At 36.7% G+C, this 21,233-nt stretch overlaps 1 protein-coding gene across 1 annotated transcript in view; it reads left to right on the top strand.

Annotated features, from left to right (window-relative positions):
* The window catches only part of cdi (center divider), a 302,230-nt gene that overhangs the window by 6,374 nt on the left and 274,623 nt on the right, over positions 1–21,233 (top strand). Inside the window, exon 2 of the mRNA XM_067762801.1 lies at positions 18,436–19,691. Coding sequence (XP_067618902.1) covers positions 19,089–19,691 — 603 coding nt within the window. The 5' untranslated portion in view covers positions 18,436–19,088. The remainder of the gene's footprint in view (positions 1–18,435; positions 19,692–21,233) is intronic.

Raw genomic sequence — 21,233 nt, 5'->3', positions numbered from 1 at the left:
GGCGTTTTGCTTTAAAGGCCAGTACCTTTTTTCCAGCCCAGGGTGCCAAAAACACTAAATTTTTTAAGTATTATTGAAGCTTTTGTTGGGTTATGGTTTATTTTTGTGTGTTATGGTAAGGTAAAGACATTTAACTCGCATTCTTCTCAATCTTTTCTGCCTTTCTTATTTCGTCTGCTTACAAATGCCGCAAATTCCTAATAGCAAATCGGCTTTTGCGGTGCCGGCTGAAATTTACTGTAACATGTTTCATCCATCTTGTACCTCTTTCTTTTTCAAATAGAGCTCCAATCGAACATATTTGTAAATTGTTCTGCAAATGTAAAATTTTATTAACTAAACTTTCTTGGTACCGAAAATAAACAAAAAAACGAAATAAAAAATTTTCGTTTTACATACAGGATTCCTTTAGTTCATATTTAAATTCGACTCACTTCGAGTCATTATTATTGTTATTTCCTTTTTGTTTGTTTTAGGGGCGAAAATTTCGTAATGCGGATTTATGAGCTTTAAATGATTGGTGGATTTGCAAGTCACATTCACTTTCGTTGGCAGCAGGCGTAGGTACCAATGCATAATTTTATTATGCGGGCGCATTTTTTTTTTTATTTTCTTTCACTTTATTTAATTCTTGGGCTACGTACGGAATGCTGAAAAGATAAATCAAAATAAATAAACTTTTTTGTTTTTGTTCTCAATGTTGTAATTTCGCGGCTTAACAACGCCAACTCGTTTTCTTCAAATTTGCAAGCATTTGAATACTTGAACATAAAGTAAATAAATTTATGAATATGTGGAAGATTACTTACACGAAAAGCAAAGCCAGCAAGAGCATTAACTGCAATCAGATATCAACAATCAACAGTGGCAATCTGCGGTTTCTGTGCCACCACCAACGGTGTTGCTGCCGCCTCTGCTTTGACTGCTTCCGTATTGCTAACCTAGCTTTCCTATATTTACTTATTTTTCTTTTCACATGTTTTCAATTTACAAATTGGCCAGCTACATGTGGGTGCTGGTAGCCAGGTAAACTCTACGGTAAAGATTGTTGGCCTCTTTGGCGTAGTCATTTAATAATTTGCTGTGGTGGTGGTTGTCCCACCAGAGAGAGCTAAGGGAACGTACCTGGGACCCACGCTCCATCTCAGCTGTCAATTTTTGTTTAAAATGATGCCCTATCTCCGGTTTTTTTCCAACATGCAGTCGAGATATTGTGATCAATCGTCGATAACATCGGAACCCGAAAAAAAGAATAGCTCTGTACATTCAACTTGAACCATGTACCTACATATATGTTCTTTTCCGAAAGTCACAAATATGGGTTCGGCGGTGGCGTTCGGCGCGTTTCTACATCTTGTAGTTACTTATTTACTGAAGATGGCACATCGCCGAACCGGTTTGTCTACAAACCAAATTTGACAGGGGATGACGGAAAAACGTTACAACATAGCCTGTTGGAATATCAACAAAACACAACAAGTAAGGAAGGCTGAGTTCGGGTGTAACCGAACATTACATACTCAGCCGAGAGCTTTGGAGACAAAATAAGGAAAATCGTCATGTAGGAAAATGAATCTAGAGTTGTTGTTGTTGTTGTTGTTGTTGTAGCGATTAGGTTACTCCCGAAGGCTTTGGGGAGTGTTATCGATGTGATGGTCCTTTGTCGGATACAGATCCGATACGCTCCGGTAACACAGCACCATTAAGGTGCTGGCCCGACCATCTCGGGAACGATTTATATGGCCTCATTGAACCTTCAGGCCATCCCTCCCTCCCCACCCCCAAGTTCCATGAGGAGCTTGGGGTCGCCAGAGCCTCGTCTGTTAGTGAAACGGGATTCGCCGCTCGAAGGTGAGGTTGACAATTGGGTTGGAGAAGCTATATATTGCGCTACACAACCCCTTGAATCTAGAGTGACTCTAGAATGTGTTTGTACCATATGGGTATCAACTGAAATAGTTTTATTTATATTAAAGCTTTTATTTTTTTTTTTTTTTAACTTTGAAAAATCTCCGAACACCATTCCTTCATTATATGACATTCGACTGCCTAGTCCACTGCCTTCCACTCTATTCGCAACATAACCTCTACTTAAGCTGCCAAACTATATAGTAAACAATGTTTTACAGTGTTTATTAAAATCACGACATAAACAGCGAAGTGGTTCGTGCATTTCATAATTCGACCTGCATGTAGCTACAAAAATTGATTGAAAATGTCTAGATGGCCTAATAGGAACGTTAAACTTAATTTCACCAAGCAAAAATGGACTATTTATTGACCCTCTTATTAATTTAACAATAAATAAGACACCAAGCATCTCCCCGCGGCTCTGCATTGTGGGCAGCTGTATTAGTTTTAACCGGCTGCAATAGGGGGGACGATTTTTAAAAGGATCCCATGGTAAATGTTTTAAAGCGAAAAGCAAAAATTGTTTCTGGACCGATTCCAGCTTGTCAGAATGAACCTGATAACGCGGATTCCAAATTGAAGCATATTCCAAAGTAGGTCTGACCAATGATATAAAAAGAGTTTTTGTAACGTATGGGTCATTAAATTCTTTAGACCAACCTTTAACGAAAGCCAAAGTACCTTTAGTGCTATTCACGCAAGATTCAGTATGAAGTTTAAAATCGAGTTTTGGGTCCATTGTAACGCCTAAATAAATAAAGTTAGTGACTTGCTTGATTACATAGTCGCCAATAAGTTACTTGGAAATAAATAAAATACTAATTAAAGAACAATCCGGTTTCAGAGAAGGCCCCTCTTGTGAAACGGCTTTAAATTATGTAATATCGAGTTGGAAAGAAGAACTAAATCAAAAGAAAAGTATACTTGCGGTTTTTATCGACTTAAAGAGAGCATTTGAAACTATAGACAGAAATATAATGATTAAAAAATTAGAAAAAATTGGAATTAGGGGCAACGAGCTGCAGTGGTTTCAGAGCTTTTTAGGTAACCGAAGACAAAAAACAGCCATTGAGTCGGTTGTCTCGGAAGAGGTATTGACAGGAATTGGATTTCCACAAGGATCGGTTTTGGCACCGGTGTTATTTAACATATATATAAATGATATATCTTCGGCGCTAAAACATAGTAAAATAAGGCTGTTTGCGGATGACGCACTGCTCGAAGTAAGTGAACTTGATATCATGTTAGCTAGGAGCAAAATGCAGGAAGACTTGAACACCCTATACAGGTGGCTTTGTAACAATAAGCTTAAACTTAATGTTAATAAAACCCATTTTATGGTCATATCTAGAGCGATGAATAAGGAATCTTGTAATATCGAGCTAAAAATAATGAACTCAAACATTAACGAAGTTAAAACTTTCAAGTACTTAGGGGTTCAGATTGATAATAAATTAAAATTTAATGATCATATTGATTATATAGTTGCCAAAATAGGCAAGAAAATTGGTTTTTGGAAAAGGTCATGCAAATTTATCAGTAGAAAATACAAACTGAAAGTGTATAAATCCATCATAGAGCCGCATCCATCATTGTCCCACAATATTCTTTATGGCCAATGAAACTCAGGTAGATAAGCTACAAGGTATGCAAAATAAAGCTATGAGATTTATATTAAACATGAGGTATGATACTCCCATTAATAACATGATAGAAGCACTAAACTGGTTGAGTATAAAACAGCTCATATTCTACCACAGTATGAAATTTGTATTTAATATTAAGCACGGTAAATTACCAACATACCTCAGCGAAAAGCTTAGATATGTAAATGATGCACATTCATACGTAATCAGAGAAAACAATAATTTTAGATTACCTCTTCTCAAAACAGAAGTGGACAAGCAAAATATATTTTATAAGGGCCTGAAATATTTCAATGAACTTCCTAATCACATAAAAAGTAGTAATAACTTCAATACTTTTAAAAAAAGTTTATTGGAGCATTGTAAAACCCTTCCAATAAGATAAAGTTTTTTTTTTTTTTCTTTTATTTTTTACATGACATACCGATACTGGAGCGCGAAAAGGGAATGGTAATACTGGTAGCAGCAAAATACAATGCACCCGGCCCTAAGGAAAAGAAAATCAGTCGCCACCTGTAACTCCAGACAGTTCCAACAACAAATTTCGCTGGAATTCGGTATTTTCAGCCTATATTTACTGTTGCTGATCGGGATCACTCGCGTTCCGACAGCATTAACATAACAATAAAATTATATGATGTGTAACCAAAGGTCAATCAAAAGTTGGAGCAGGGGGGATTGGAAACACGTCCTTTTCAACCTCCCAACATATTTTGAGCTGTGCTGATCGGAATCTTCATGCGTTCCGACAGCGTCTTTACTAAACAAAATTGAAGGGTGATTGGGTACACTTCAATTTCCAATATCCAAAGACATGTTTAACTGTGTTGATCGGAGACCAATACATTCCGACAGCTTAAAATACAAATATAATTGAAAAATATAAGTTCAAAATTTTGTTGCCTTAAGCTGGGAGCCCTGGAGGATTGGAAACGCGTCCTTTCCAACCTTCCTTAAATGACTGGCTCCCAGACTTGTCCGTTTGTTACGCCAGTAAATATGCTGATCGGAATCACATGGCATTCCAACAGCATATTCAATAGAAATAAATGATATAATAATGAATTGTACTTAGTAGTTTAAGTTTTAGGCCTAAACAGCCGTAATAATAAATAAATTAAATTAAATTAAATTAAAAATAACATAATCATGGGATTGGAAGGACTTCCTTGTAAAACACATGAACTTACATTTAGGTAGGTTTAGTGACATGGCGTTTACATTACACCAGTCACCTGGACTATTCAGATCAGCCTGAAGACATGCCCTATCCACGGGTGAGCGGATAGGCATTACAAGTTTGACATCATCAGCGTACATCAACGGCTTGCAGCTCTTCAAAACACTAGGAAGGTCATTAATGAACAACAGGAACAAACCCGGACCAAGATGGCTGCCTTGAGGAACACCAGAAGTTACGTTTATGAACCGAGACCAACAATTATTAAATATAACTGTTTGTTTTCTTTCCTTCACATAAGAAGAAACCCAAGATAGAAGCAAAAGAGGAAATCCTAACCGATCAGGTTTGAATAAAAGTATAGAATGAGAAACTTTATCAATTGCCTTACTAAAATCAGTATAAATAACATCAACTTCACAATCAGTCTTAAAACTGTTGTATACAAAGGTTGTAAACTCGAGCAAGTTGGACACCGTTGATTTACCCTTGCAAAAGCCATGTTGTGAAAAGTCAATTAATGAAGATACTCTAAAAGCAATCTGTTTTGTGATAATCAATTCAAATAGCTTAGGAATAGTGTTGAGTTTGGCTATTCCTTTATAATTTATAACACACGTTCTGCTTCCATTTTTATGCAGTGGTATAATGAATGATTCTTTACACTTCTTGAGGAATACCCCTTGCTTCAGGGACGCTTTAAACAAACAGGCTAGAGGTCGACAAGGTTTCAGCACTATCGACGGAATTTGATCCGGACCACTAGAGTAAGAAATTTTTAGATTTTCCAGATGAGTTAAAACATCATCAGTACATATATATGGGACTGCCTGGGAATCCAGAGGAGACAATCTGAAATGATAATTCGATGGCGGGTAATCATAGGTGTTTGAATAATCAGATTCGAAGAATTCCGCAAACATGTTATCAATTTCGAAGCTATCGTTGGAAATCTGATCATTTAGCTTCATTGTAGAAGGAAACTCTTTTATCTTCCTTTTTGAATTAACGAAGCTGTAAAACGACTTAGGATTGACAAAAATTTGGCTTTTAATCCTAATGATATAGTTCTTGTAATAAATTCTGTTCAATGTGTTATATTTGTGACGTAAAATTGAGTAGGCGGCATAGTCAGTCATTGATCCAGAAAGTTTGTAACGTTTGAATGAACGCGTCTTCTGATTTTTCAGGCGTTTCAATTCTTTAGTCCTCCAAGCCGATGATGATATAGCAGTGGTTTCGGACGTAGGTATGCATTTCTTAAATATTCCGTATAATACATTATTAAAGTGGGATATACTCTCATCAATATCCCCATCGTACTCAGGCCAATTTATTCTCGATACTTCGAGTAGTACTTTAGACCAATTGGCTTTTGTAAACAGAAATCGGTGAGGGGTCTTTCGCACTACGTTGGAGGAACGCTCGGATAAATTATGAGATTCCATAAACATCGCGAGATCAGGATGATAAACATCTTCAGGCAGGGCAAGGGGATCGCATCGATTTACAAAACAATTTGAATCGTCTGAGAAAATTAAATCCTAGCATTTACCGAATTTATTCTGAATGTTGTTAACTTGAAAAAGTCCAACATCTGCAAACTCGTTTAGGAAATCATAGTGGATAGTGCGAGAAGAAGTAGGGACTAGCTTCCCGTCGATAAGACTCCACGACACACATGGCAGATTAAAATCGCCAAGTACAGTGACAGAATCACAGGCCCTGGCAGTACTGCACACAGATTTCACTATTGAGGAATGATTCAAATATAAGGAAATGTCAGATTTTGGGGGAATGTAGTTGGCTATAAAATATTTGTAGGTTGAGGAAAGTTTTACTCTCACACAAAAAAGCTCAGCATCCTCAAAGTCAGGAAAATGTAGTTCCTCCGCGGAAAACACACCTCCACCAGCCAGTCGGTCTTTTCTAAACATTTGAAACGAACTCGATAAAACTTCATTTTCGAGATATCGACCAAAATGTGGACCAGGGTGACCCAGAACATCATCTGTAGGGTACCGCTAATTTATTTATATATGCAATACCACGAACAGTATTCCTGCCAAGATTCCAAGGGCTTTATATTTCGCCCTGCAGATTATTTTCATTTTCTTCTACTTGATATGGTAGGTGTCACACCCATTTTACAAAGTTTTTTCTAAAGTTATGTATACTTTGCGTCAAAAAATCAATCAAGTCACCATGTTTCATCCCTCCTTTCGTATTTGGTATAGAATCATGGCATTTTTTTCATTTTTCGAAATTTTCGATATCGAAAAAGCGGGCGTGGTCATAGTCGGATTTCGCCTATTTTTAATACCAAGATAAAGTGAGTTCAGATAAGTACGTGAACTAAGTTTAGTAAAGATATATCGATTTTTGTCCCAGTTATCGTGTTAACGGCCGAGCGGAAGGACAGACGGTCGACTGTGTATAAACGCCCAGGGCTTCAACCGATTTCGGCCATTTTCACAGAAAACAGTTACCATCATAGAAGCAAGGCCCTTACCAAATTACACATGGATTGGTAAGTTTTTGTTCGACTTATGGCATTAAAAGTATTCTAGATAAATTAAATGAGAAAGGGAAGAGCCGCGCCCATTTTGAAATTTTCTTTTATTTTTGTATTTTGTTGCTCCATATCATTACTGAAGTTGAATTTTGACATAAATTATTTATATACTGTAAAGATATTCAATTTGTTGTTAAAATTTGACTTAAACAATTTTTTTTTAAAAGTGGGCGTGTTCGTCATCCGATTTTGCTAATTTTTATTTGGCACACATATAGTAATAGGGGTAATGTTCCTGCTAAATTTCATCATGATATCTTTAACGACTGCCAAATTACAGCTTGCAAAAATTTTAAATTACCTTCTTTTAAAAGTGGACGGTGCCACGCCCATTGTCCAAAATTTTACTAATTTTCTATTCTGCGTCATAGGTTCAACCCACCTACCAAGATTCATCGCTCTATTCGTCTTTGGTAATGAATTATCGCACTTTTTCGGTTTTTCGAAATTTTCGATATCGAAAAAGTGGGCGTGGTTATAGTCCGACTTCGTTCATTTTAAATAGCGAGCTGAGATGAGTGCTCAGGAACCTACATACCAAATTTCATCAAGATCCCTCAAAATTTACTCAAGTTATCGTGTTCACGGACAGACAGACGAACGGACGGACGGACATGGCTAAATGGATTTCTTTTTTCGCCCAGATCATTTTGATATATAGAAATCTATATCTATCTCGATTAATTTATGCTGTTACGGGGTTCCGTTATGCGCACAAAATTAATATACTCTGTGAGCTCTGCTCAGCTGAGTATAATAAATGAGATGAAATATGTATTTGCCTATTTTTACGCCATTTTTTTTGTTTGAACTGCTTAACCTCTTAACAGAATTTCAAAAGACAAAAATGTTCCTGTATTTAAAGCTTTTTTGACCAAATATGTCGGGCCCCAACCGGTTAGGAGGCTTAGAATATACCCGCGGCATGTATGACTGTGGTAAAAGGCGAGTAAAATACCCAAATAATTCAAGGGCTTGTGTAGCGCGACCCTTCAACGCTTAGCCAGCGCAATTTATAGCTTCTCCAACCTCACATACCCCTGGGAGAGCGGGATGGCCTATAAGGTCCCATGTGGTCATATTAAGTCGTTCCCGAGATGGTTAGGCTAGTGCCTTATTGTTACTGGAACGTACCGACCTTTATCTGGCGAAGGACCATCAACATCGATAACACCCCTTCAAACATTCGGGAAGTGCCCTTATCGCTACAACAAAAACAACCAAATATGTCGGGATTCAGAATTTTTAGGTGTTTTCTTTTCCAGTGGTTTTAACAAATGAAAGAGCAATTTTGCTTCTATTTTTGTCGCTTTCAATTTATTATATGGATTTTTTATATACATACCTATTTAAAATATCGATACTTTTTATAACTCCTGTCTACACTGTCTTCGAAAACAGTGTAAATTCACCTACTGCCTTTTGGGAATTTTGGTCGCAATACATTTTTGCGATAATAATTTACTTATCAAATAAACACATACTAATTCCAAATTCACTTTCAATGATAACGCAAGGTTTTAAATTTGTTTTATAATTAACATATTTTAAATTTTCAAGTAAAAATTGCGTTTTATCTTATTTCACTCGTTTCACTTTACTGTCCTTTTGCTATGGACGGCAGTGTACTTAACTTATCTTATCTTGCCACGAGCTTTTAGCGTCACTTCATTGTCAAAATAATCAATTCTCATAAACGATTCCTTTTTTGTATGTGCTTGCATACAGGGTGGCAAATTTTTTTTTTATTATTAATTAAAATGATAATATTGCTATACTTTCAGGCCTAATTATTTGGTCCTTCAAAAATCTGTATGGCCAAGACTAATATGTTTAGGATCAAAGAGTTTGACTGAAATGGTTTCAGTTTTTTTCTTCTGATCCTCATATCATCATTAATTGGCGCTTAACCGCCTAAGCGATTTTGGCCGTTTCGTTGCAAGTCACGCAAGCTATCCTTATCCGCGATAACTGACGCCAAATGGGAGCATCAAGAGAGGTCAGCAGAGGTCTGCCCCTTGCCCTGCTCCTAAACTGCGGCGTCCACTGATATATTTTCTTGGCTGGAGCGTCTTCGTCCATTCGCATAACAAAGCCTTGGGTTTTTATTCGATGCAATATCTGCTCATCATTATACATATCTCCTTCGATACTCGCCGTCGGAATAACGCACGGGGCTATAAAGCTTCCGGAGAAATTTTCTCTCCAAGAGCCTCCCACCTTCCCTCGACACTGTCCATGATTTTAAACCATACCTCAGGCCAGATAAGATGGCCGACAGTTGCCCACTCATTCCAAAGTTGCACTCGTTAACAAGAGTTGTTCGCCGTTTGTTTTCTAAGTTGACATTGTTTTTGCTGTTAATGTTGGTTCCAAAATAGACAAAAACTTTCACAGTCCCGAATATATATCCGTCAATAGTGACGTGGCTGCCAAGACGCTAATGCGGCGATTTTTTCTTGGATGACAGCAATTACTTTGTCTTGTCCTCATATACCGCGAGACCCACTTTTTTTCTTTTTTTATCTAATCCACAGCAGGCATAACTTAGCGCGTTTTTTGAGGCCAATAATACCAATATCATCAGCATATACCAGTAATTGTACGCTCTTATAATAGATTGTACCATCACTGTTTAGTTCTGCTGTTAGAATAATCTTCTTCAGCATTATGTTAAAGAAATCGCCTGAAAGGGAGTCGCTTTGTCTGCAGCCTCGTTTGATTTCGAGTGGCTGAGGGAGGTTGCTCCCAATGCTTACATAGCGTGGTGGTGTTGCTCAACGTCATTTGGCAGAGACTTATCGATCTTAAATTCAGACATAGCAGCTTACAAGCAGCTTCTTATAGCGCTGTCAAAGACTACTTTGAAGTCGACGAAAATATGGTGAGTGTCCATTATCTTATCGTGAGTCTTCTCAAGAATCTGACGCACTTCAGGATCCGCACTCATAAGGTTCAAACAGTTTGTTGACTATGGGCTTCAGTATTTCGCACAGTGCGCTAGATAGAACCTTATACGCGATGATTACTCGTTAATTGGCACGGTTTGTGGATTGGATTTGGATTGAGCCGGGTACATTTATGATGCATGCTCTTTTCCAACTCTTCCGTGTTTGAACAGCTCGGCGAGTGTTCCATCATAGCATGGATCCTTTTAATTTTTCAGCCAGAGTATTGTCATTATCACTTCGTCATAGTGGGGTGCCAAAACGTGTTTTCCATCATCGGCGATTGGGGTATCGGGTTCGTCGTCTCCCTCAGTACCTAGCAATGAGAAGACGTGCTCACGCTACAACTTAAGTGCACTCTGTACGTCAGTTACCCGGTCGCCATTATTGTTCCTGCAGGAATCTTCCCCCGGTAGGTCCCTTCCCGGCAATTTGTACGAAAAATTAAAAGGAGCACGATGCAATTGGAAGAGAAGCTCGGGTAAAATCTCTTCGGAGGTTATCGCGTCTTACATTTGTTTTTTTTTTTTTTATTTACTTATTAACAAAAAAAAATCGATATCATAACTAAATGTATCGATTTTTTAAAATCAGCCCTATGAAATTTCTTCATTGTTTTTGCAAATGTTATAAAATGGCACCGTGATAAATGACATATTTATAAAACAAATAATCGATTCTTTTCAAAGTCGGCTCGTTCGAAAGAAATATTTTTGCAATTTTGCAATAATAGAATATTTTAGGAACACCGTGCCTTAGATATTACTTACTCCCTTTTTTTAATAGTATTTCCCCTCTTCCCGTTGCCGTCATTTTATTACGTAATTGCTCGCGAAATAATTTTACTTTCTTATCACACTCAAATACGAAGTTATCAATCCTTTTGGTATTTTTTTTTGTGAATGTCATCAATATGTGAGCGATACATTTACAATTTCTCACCTGAACTGAACCGTTAGCGTATTGTTATCTCGTTTTACAAACAACCTTTTATTATTGCTATGTTTGCTCTTGTTGTTGTTGGCTCAAGTGCTGTTATGACTATTAAGTGATTATGTCTACATTTAACTTATCTGCTCACACTTGTTGACGAAAAGCGCTATAGTTTTTTTTTTTTAGCAATTTTATCGGAAAGTATTTATTGCACGAAAAAAAACTAAAAGTGATTTGCGTGGTTTGCTATTTTTTACATTGAAAAACTCCACTGATAAGAATTAATTACAACAATAATCATTATTCTGCGTAAATTTACCTGTGACGAATTTCAGGCCTATATTTTCCAACATGTGGCGTGTTACTTTTTTAGTGTTCTAGACATGAGGGGTATCAACAGTTTTATACCGACCCTGAACGCACATACCAAGAAAATTTTTTTCTCGACATATTTTTATTGCAGTTTTAAAAAAGCTTTCCGAATAATTAATTTTTAAGTCTAACTAAAACTTTCGCTTTAAATAAAAAACAGTTACTTATTTGTTATTCATTTTGAATGTTGAGAGGCTCTTGATAATCGACTATTCGAACAATCGGTAATCACGATTATTCTTTGATTACGATTACTCCCTAGCTCCCCTGCAAAAATTGTTGGATTACGTGTTCCATTTTCTTCATGTTGGAGTACTCTAACAATACTCCTTTGCAATGCGTTTGCGGACCACCATTAGCCGATCATTGCTCGTTTTTTAACGACCGTGATCACAACACGATGATGATCGAAGAGTTGCCAAAAGTAAAATATTGCATACAAATAACTGATGATAAAATTGTACTATGGCAACTCTGATAAAATGCAACAGCGCACTGGTTTTATGTACCCTGCAAAAATTGTTGGATTACCTGTTCCATTTTCTTCATGTTGGAGTACTCTAACAATACTCCTTTGCAATGCGTTTGCGGACCACCATCAGCCGATCATTGCTCGTTTTTTAACGACCGTGATCACAACACGATGACGATCGAACAGAGTTGCCAAAGGTAAAATATTGCATACAAATAACTGATGATACAATTTTACTATGGCAACTCTGATAAAATGCAACAGCGCACTGGTTTTAAGCCGGAGTCATTGGTGCCGTATGTCGTATCGCTGTATCCGTATCCCTAACGTAATCAGCTGTTTATCGTTACGACGGTAAACCAAAACCCAATTGGTTGGCTACGATACGGTTACGACCTTAGCGGCACCAATAATCGATTGCATTGATTCTCATAAGGTTGGTCGAATCAGCTGTTATAAGGTTACCGATACGGTTGCCGATAAAGCACCAATGTCTCCAGCTTTATGTATACATACCATAGATGTTAAGTAATGATTAGATAATGCTAATGATTGCTAATTAACCTTCATTTGCGAAATTCTCTAATTCATTAAACAATTAGAAATAGTTCAAATAATTCCCATTAGATAATTGGAATTTTTTTTCTAATGGTAAATCTAATTGCAATTAGTTGCCATTAGCAAAAAAAATTGGTTTACCTTTACAATTAGAAATTTAATTGACTTCTGCTAATGCAATTAGATATTCAATTAGCTCGAATTGGAATCAATTATTTTGATAAAGATAAATTTTTTTCAAAGAATGATTGAAGTGAACGAATAATGATGTAAATAAATATAAATAATTGGTTATAATTCGAGCTAATTGAATATCTAATTGCATTAGCAGAAGTCAATTAGATTTCTAATTGTAAAGTTAAACCAATTTTTTCTGCTAATGGTAACTAATTGCAATTAGATTTACCATTAGAAAAAAAATTTCAATTATCTAATGGGAATTAGTTGAACTATTTCTAATTGTTTAATGAATTAGAGAATATAAACCAATTGCATCAATTACTAATTCTAATTGGAATTTAACATGTATGTATTACATACTATAGTATAGAGAAATATTAGTTTCTTTATTCACGCAAATGCTAAATAACATAAGAATATTCGTAGTATAAAATATAAAAGTTGTATTGCCCCTCTTCATTTACTTTCATTTTAAATTAAATTCACTTCGATAATTCTTTCCGACAACACAATTCCTCTTTAGTACTTTAGCATATGATCCTCTGTGGGTGCTCTATGGAGTACTACAGTGAAAGTACTTTGGAAAGTACTCTCACGTATGTACTCTATGGAATACTCACAAACAAAGCGAGATTGGGATCACCTACTCCTCTCCTAGGACATCGCAATGTTAATTGGAGCACATTTTTTGTATGAATACATATTAGTTTTGGAACACTCCTATACTCCCAAAGGAGTATTCCTTACACTATTTATGGAGTACTCGCGTTTTTTGAAGGGTCTGTACCCAGCTAAATGTTTCATTTTTTATTTAATTTTATTTTTAATGACAACAAATTTAATTTATGTAAGTGTTGTATGAGAACAGGCACAGTTAATTGATCGCATGCTTTATTGAGGTTGCAGTCGACTAGTCGAATAATCGTTTATAATATAGAGTACTAGTGCATAGTTTTAAATTTTTTAGAGTTTTTGTTTTTAATTATAGCGTGTTAAAAATAGTATAGCTGATAAAATTTGCATATAATTTTTGGTGAACACCTTAAAGTAAATAACGTCGATCATAAACTCTCACTCGAGTTGCCAATCAACAGCTAAAAGTTGTTTTCTGTGTCCAACTGAACTGATAAAAGGATCTTTCATGATAAATAAGTAGTATTTTTTCATTTGTCATCTTATCGATATATATAATCGTTTGAAAGGGGTAAACGCACGAAAATTCGAAAATGTAGGTAATTTTTCGCTTATTTTGTACGCCAAAATTTACAGTCTTAGAATGACAGTACCATGACACAAAGTCACCCAAGCAATTTCACTCATTCTGAAATCTTTCACGTGAAGTTTTTTATGACAATTTCCTCGGAATAGGGTGTCGTTCACTGGCGTGAAGAATTTGGCTTGAAAAATGAGAATTTTGGGCCAGTAAGTTTTACGATGGCTGAAAGCAATAGTTTTTGAAAATTCTAATAAAAATACGGCGCATAACGTTCTGGAAGATTCCTACAGGAACGCTAATGGCGAACTGGTAACTGACGTATATTAGAGTGTGCTTAAGTTGTGGAGAAACACTTCTGATTGCTAGCTAGCGACGGAATAGTCGAACCCGATACGTCAAACGTCGATGATGGAAACCACGTTCGACGTATGACGAAGTAAGAATGGCAATATCCCGGCTAAAAAACCAACAGACGTTAGGTAATGACGAAATACTCGCCGAGCTGTTGAAACACGGAGGCGAAGAGTTGGTGCATCAACTCCTATGCAAAATATGGTCGGATGAGCGCATGCCTCCAGATTGGAACTTAAGTGTACTCTGCTCAATCCACAAGAAAGGCGATACCGCAAACCGCGCCAATTACAGCGGAATCAGCCTGCTTAATATCGCGTATACGGCTCTATCTAGCGTGCTGTGCGAAAGACTGATGCCCATAGTCAACAGGACCTTATCAGTACGGCTTTAGACCTGGTGAATCTACTATCGACCAGATCTTCACGATGCGCCATGTTAAGGAAAATACTCACGATAAGAGAATGGACACTCACCATCTTTTCGTCGACTTCAAAGCAGTCTGACAGAGCGAAAAGAAGCTGCTTGTATGCTGCTATGTCTGAATTTCAGATCCCTGCAAAGTTAATAAGTCTCTGCTAAATGACGTTTAGCCGCCAGCTTCGTAAGCATTGGGAAGGACCTCTACGAGCCATTCAAAACCAAACGGGGCTTCAGACAAGGCAACTCACTTTCGTGCGATTTCTTTAAAATAATGTCGGAGAAGATCTAAGCTTAAAAAATTTACAAATTCAAGTTCATGTTAACGTGAGTGATCTTTAAATGTGGATAGCGAACACTCAGCGTATTCGCATTTGTTTTTAAATTTTCTTATATATTTGTAAGCACACAGACAATTATAACGCTTGTCACGGCGATGACGGATAGTGCGATCACGTGGCTCACCACGTCTGACTGATCATCAGTTATCACTTTGCTTCTTTATTTACGGTTTGTGCAAAATATTTATAAATTCATTACCTTATCATTGTCATTTAATTAGCGTGTTTTAGTTATTAATTAAAATGTAAATATTTATTTTAATCTTCAATAATGATTATATGGCAATGAAATTGAAGGTGTTAAAGCGGAATCCGGACTATCAGATCATAAGTTTATGGCGTCTGAATATTTCGATGAGTTAAGCAATAGGGTGTTTGGGCCATATTTGTGAAAAATATTGAAATTAGTGATCGCATAATGGCTAGCAACCCTACTGGACGGGGTGATAAAAAGACACCGTCCTTTACCACCTTTTCGCAGGAATCCAGACTTTTTAAAAGTAAAGAGTCGATGCTTTGCACCTCCTTAACATAGAGGGAGCATTCCAACTACATAAATCACAATAATTCATCGTTAATTATATAACTATGTAGATTTCTGATATAAAATTTTCGCTTCGATAATCGGTAATTATGATAAAATTTTTTGTCATAGAAAACATGGCTCAACTATATGGTTGGCTCATCTAATCAGCAGATTTTATTTTTTTTTCATTTCACTGGAGTAGGGATTGCCAAAAGGAGATGGCAAACTCCAAATGAAATCAACACATTAACAACATGTTCTTACAACACACAAAAACTGCTAAGTTTTATGTTTTCATTCCATTCCATTCGCCTAACACCAACACCCAGATTTTGACAATCTGAACAAAGGTATGTTGTTGCTGTAGATATGAACCAACCATATAGTTGAGCCATGATAGAAAAGTTCCACCTCTAGAGTGTAAACTCTATTTGGACACAAAATAAAAGAGAAATGTGAAAATTTTACAGAAAATAATCTAGTTCCTGGGATGAAACATATGTTAACGCGTAGATTATCTATTGACGGTTTATTCTAGATTAGCGCATGTGTATACGTGGTCTTAGATCTAGTTTACTAGTCGTACTTAACTCCTAGTCGTTAATTAAATAACTATTTAGTTTTCCCTATAAAATTTTCCATTCGATAATCGATAATTATGAGCAAAATTTAGAGATGCCGATATTTTTTCATAGAATAAAAGCCACCTTTGTATTGTAATCTCTAAGTGGAACAACGAATAAAAGAGAAATTTGAAAATTTGACAGCTAATAATATGTTGTTGTTGTTGTGACGTTTAGGACACTCCCCGAAGGCCTTGGGGAGTGTTATCGATGTTGATGGTCTTTTGCCGGATGCAGATCCGGTACGTTCCAGTAACACGCATCATAAAGGTACTAGCCCGACCATCTCGGGAACGATTTGCTATGACCACATGAAACCGTCTAGGCCATACCGCCCTCCCAACCCCTACATCCATCAGGAGTTCGGGCTCGCCAGAGTCTCGGCTGTTAATAAAACAGGATTCGCCACGGGTTGGTGAGGTTGACAACTGGGTTGGAGAAGCTATAAATTGCGCTGGCAACCTCTTGAAAGGGGTTGCGCTACACAACCCCTTGAATTAATTTGGTATTTTAGTCGCCTCTTACGACCTACCGCGGGTATATTCTAAGCCCCCTAACCAGCTGGGGGTAATAATATAGTTCCTATTGATGATACATATGTTAACGCGTATATTAACTATTGTGAATTTATTGTAGATTAGTACATGTGTAAACGTAGTCTAAATTTTCGTAAATAGTTCCTAATCGTTAATTAAATAATGAATTTCCCATATAAATTTATCTCTTCGATAGTCGGTAATTATAAAAAAATTTTAGTTATGCCGTTTGTTTTCAGTGACAAAGAACCACTTCTGGACGGAAGCACGAAATAAAAAAGAAACGTGAAAATTGGACAGCTAATAATCTAGTTCCTAGGGATGGTACATATGTGAACTCCTAGAGCATCTATTGTGGACTTATTGCAGATTAGGGCATGTGTAAACGTGGTCTAATAAAACTTTAGTAGGATACATGACCATTCACCATAGAAAATTTATGAAATACCAAAGTCTGTATTTATTATTTATACATATATTGTTCAAAGTTTTTAATGTAGCGGAAGTGTCCCACTGGAATTTTGTTACAATGCGCTGTTTACACTAATCTTCGCGCATTAAAACGTCTCTACTTTTCATAACAGAAGTACACTTGGAGTGTTTGCCAAACCACATCCTAGGGTAACCCCGCTTAGAGAAGCTTCTTCAGAAGTATTTTGAAGTTGCCTTTCATATCGTACACAAAATTTTGGATTAGCATTGAAAAAATCACATTGAAATTTTTTGGACACCCTAATGTATGCATGCATGTATTAAGTTCAATCAGCGTGCTTTGCACACAGAGTTTATTATTGGATAACGGTTGGTTGTACAGGTATAAAGGAATCGAGATAGATATAGACTCCCATATATATATTAAAATCATCAGTATCGACAAAAAATTTGATTGAGCCATGTCCGTCCGTCCGTCCGTCCGTTAGCACGATAACTTGAGTAAGTATTGAGATATCTTCACCAAATTAGGTACACTAGCTTATCTGGACCCAGAATAGATTTGTATTGAAAATGAGCGAAATCGGATCATAACCACGCCCACTTTTTATATATATAAAATATTGGAAACACAAAAAACCTAATAATTTAGTAAATAATACACCTAGAATGTTGAAATTTGACATGTGGACTGATATTGAGACTCTTGATAAAAATTTGGGAAAAATGTTTAAAATGGGCGTGGCACCGCCCACTTGTGATAACATCAATTTTACAAATATTATTAATCATAAATCAAAAATCGTTAAACCTATCGTAACAAAATTGGGCAGAAAGGTTGCCTTTACCATAAGGAATGCTTTGAAGAAAAATTAACGAAATCGGTTAAGGACCACGCCCACTTTTATATAAAAGATTTTTAAAAGGGTCGTAGACGAAAATAATAAGCTATAACTTAGCACAAAATAGTTTTGAATCAATGATATTTCACTTATCAAGTTTTGTTGTAAGAGGAAATGGAGAGACGTTTTTTTTTTAACGGGTGGTGCCACGTGTTATGTAGAAAAGTAATTTATCTGAAATGAAATGTAGAATTGAAGCTCACGCTGAGTATATAATGTTCGGTTACACCCGTACTTAGACACCTTACTTGTTTTTAATTACCTTCGCAGTAAATATTAACATTTATTTATTTAAAATTCTTTATATTTTCAGATAACAAAACATCTCCAAGTGAAATGTGCGCTTCCATCAGTTAGTTTAAGCTCCAAAATCTATGCACGAATGTCTTACATTCAACACGGGTGAAAGTATTTACTTGAAAAGTATAAAAATCCATATGCAAGATTTAGAAACAAATCTTTATTACCGATGTGGCCAAAATAAATGTTACACCCTTTAAAGGGAAAAAAAATGAAGGAAAGTTATCGATTTTCCATTTTTGTCTGCTCTCAATCGTCATTATCGTTTGTACATTTTTGTTTAAAATTTTCGTTGGAATAAATCAAAATTTTTCTTGTTTATAAATTGGTGCGTGTCAAAGCAGCGAAAAAATAATTGACGTTTCGTGCGCGTTACGCGTCGCCTCTTGAAAGCATCGGGTTTAGTGCATTCAACAAAAATCAGAGCTCGCGTTCGTCCATAAGCCATCTACACAAATCTTATTACGTCGCGCTCGTCTGGCCACACAAGAACGTAGGTGGCACCATTGGAAAATTAGTGAGTGCACAAAAAGTTGATAAATAGGTTGCCAAATTTTACAAAAACAAACTTTCATTATCGTGTACAGTCAAAGTAGTCGTAAAGTGTCGGGCAGTGATGCATTTTAGTTCCTATAAAATATTAAATATTCATCACAGCTGATAGCGATGAATCCAAATCAACACAGTGGGCCAGGGCCACCGTCATCAGCAGCATTAGTTAAAACAATAACAAATTCAATGAATACCGGTACAACGGGACAGCGTAATTCGTATATTGGAATCGGTAGTAGTAGTGTTGGTAGTTGTGTAGATGTGGGAGGTGTAGATCAGGTAGATTCTTGTTCTTCTCCGAAAATTGCGGCTAAAACCTGTGGAGCAAAGTGTGGTGTTGCAACAACAATGTCAATGACAACAACAAAAACAAAAGCAGAAACATATGGCGGCGGTAATAAAAGTGCTTACACAGCATCAGCAGCAACAACAACAACAACAACAGCAGTAACTAATGGTGCTAATACGTCCACTGCCCCTATGATAAATGGCAGTAGCGCTAGCAATAACAACAATAACAGCAGTAATTGTAATACTAATGCCAACAATAAGTCAATGCCGCCACCACCACCACCTGTTGCCCGTACCATATCGTCCGATCGCCTTGTAACGGGGCCATCTTGCAAAGCATTGAGAACAGCAGTGTCTGCACTTTATTCAGTGGATGATTTTGTCAAGGAGAAAATTGGCTCTGGATTCTTCTCCGAAGTGTTTAAGGTAAGTTGGCAAAAAATAAAAAAAAATAATTTATGTAATAGGTTATTATTAAATATATTTCAACCACTGAAGGTGATAAATAGCATAAGAATCAGATGCTGTGTCTGAAAAAATGATTCTTCTTGTACCTAAATGAGGAACAGTTTAGATGGTGTTGGGTAGACTGGCTTGTTGTTATTGTTGTGGTCTGCTTCACAATCGAAAAATTTTAATGGACACAAATAGGATTTGTCGTGAAAAAAAATTGTCTGTGGATAACATCAATTTCCGCCCAGTAACCGAGTTATAACACTGAAGATGGCACAACGCCGAAACCGGGGTTCCTCCTAATTAAATTTGACAAGAAATGAAGGAAGATCTTGCCAATATATATTTGAGATGATGAGCAATCTTGCCAATATACATCGTGTCATTGCGCTGTAACAATGAAAACCCGAATGCGTCAGATGCTGAATAAGTAAGTCTTAAGCCTAAGTACTTTCAACTTGATCTCACAAATGCAAAATGCGGCGTTCATTCGATCTCGTCCTCTTCCACAAAGCGCATGAAGAAGTGATTACCCAATACATTGAATCGCACTGCATCGACTCTCATTGTGCATAGTTCGTCTTAAGACATAATCAAGAATTACTGAGGTTTAGTGAAGCTGCTGGTAGATCAGTCAGATCCGTCGGTTTTTACCTGCATTCAGCATTACAGGCAAAGCGGGTTGATGGCTTATACTAGGAAGCACGTTGATTCTGCACAGGAGAGTATATGCGCTACAACCGCTTCATCCAGTCAATAGTTCCATTCTATTCAAGTCTGGTACCGTGTCAGGGAATTTTTATTTCTGTGCCAAGAGCTGGAGTGCTGAGTAAATTTTCATTACAAACCCGATTTCGAAATAAGCTAATTTAATGGAAAACCAACCACATTTTTATCCGGTTTTATTATTTGGTTCTACTTAACTTGCTCAATTGATCTCCTGAAAAAGTTATTATTTTTATACTCAGCTGAGCAGAGCTCACAGAGTATATTAATTTTATTCGCATAACGGTACCCCGTAACGGCATAAACTAACTGAGATAGATATAGACTTCCATATATCAAAATGATCTGGGCAAAAAAGGAAATTCATTTAGCCATGTCCGTCCGTTCGTCTGTCCGAAAGCACGATAACTTGAGTAAATTTTGAGGTATCTTAATGAAATTTGGTATTTAAGTTCCTGGGCACTCATCTCAGATCGCTATTTAAACTGAACGAAATCGGACTATAACCACGCCCACTTTTTCGATATCGAAAATTTCGTAAAACCGAAAAAGTGCGATAATTCTTTGCCAAATACGGATAAGGCAATGAAACTTGGTAGGTGGGTTGACCTTATGACGCAGAAGAGAAAAATAGTAAAATTTTGGACAATGGGCGTGGCAGTTCTCACTTTTAAAAAAAGGTAATTTAAAAGTTTTGCAAGTTGTAATTTGGCAGCTGAGTATGTAATGTTCGGTTACACTCGAACTTAGCCTTCCTTACTTGTTTTTTTAAGAATTAAGGCTGTATCG

This window comes from Eurosta solidaginis, chromosome 1 (assembly GCF_040869045.1).
Source record: "Eurosta solidaginis isolate ZX-2024a chromosome 1, ASM4086904v1, whole genome shotgun sequence".
NCBI classification, from domain to species: domain Eukaryota; kingdom Metazoa; phylum Arthropoda; class Insecta; order Diptera; family Tephritidae; genus Eurosta; species Eurosta solidaginis.
The sequence above is the reverse complement of the archived record's forward strand: the minus strand, read 5'-3'. Positions and strand labels throughout refer to the sequence as shown.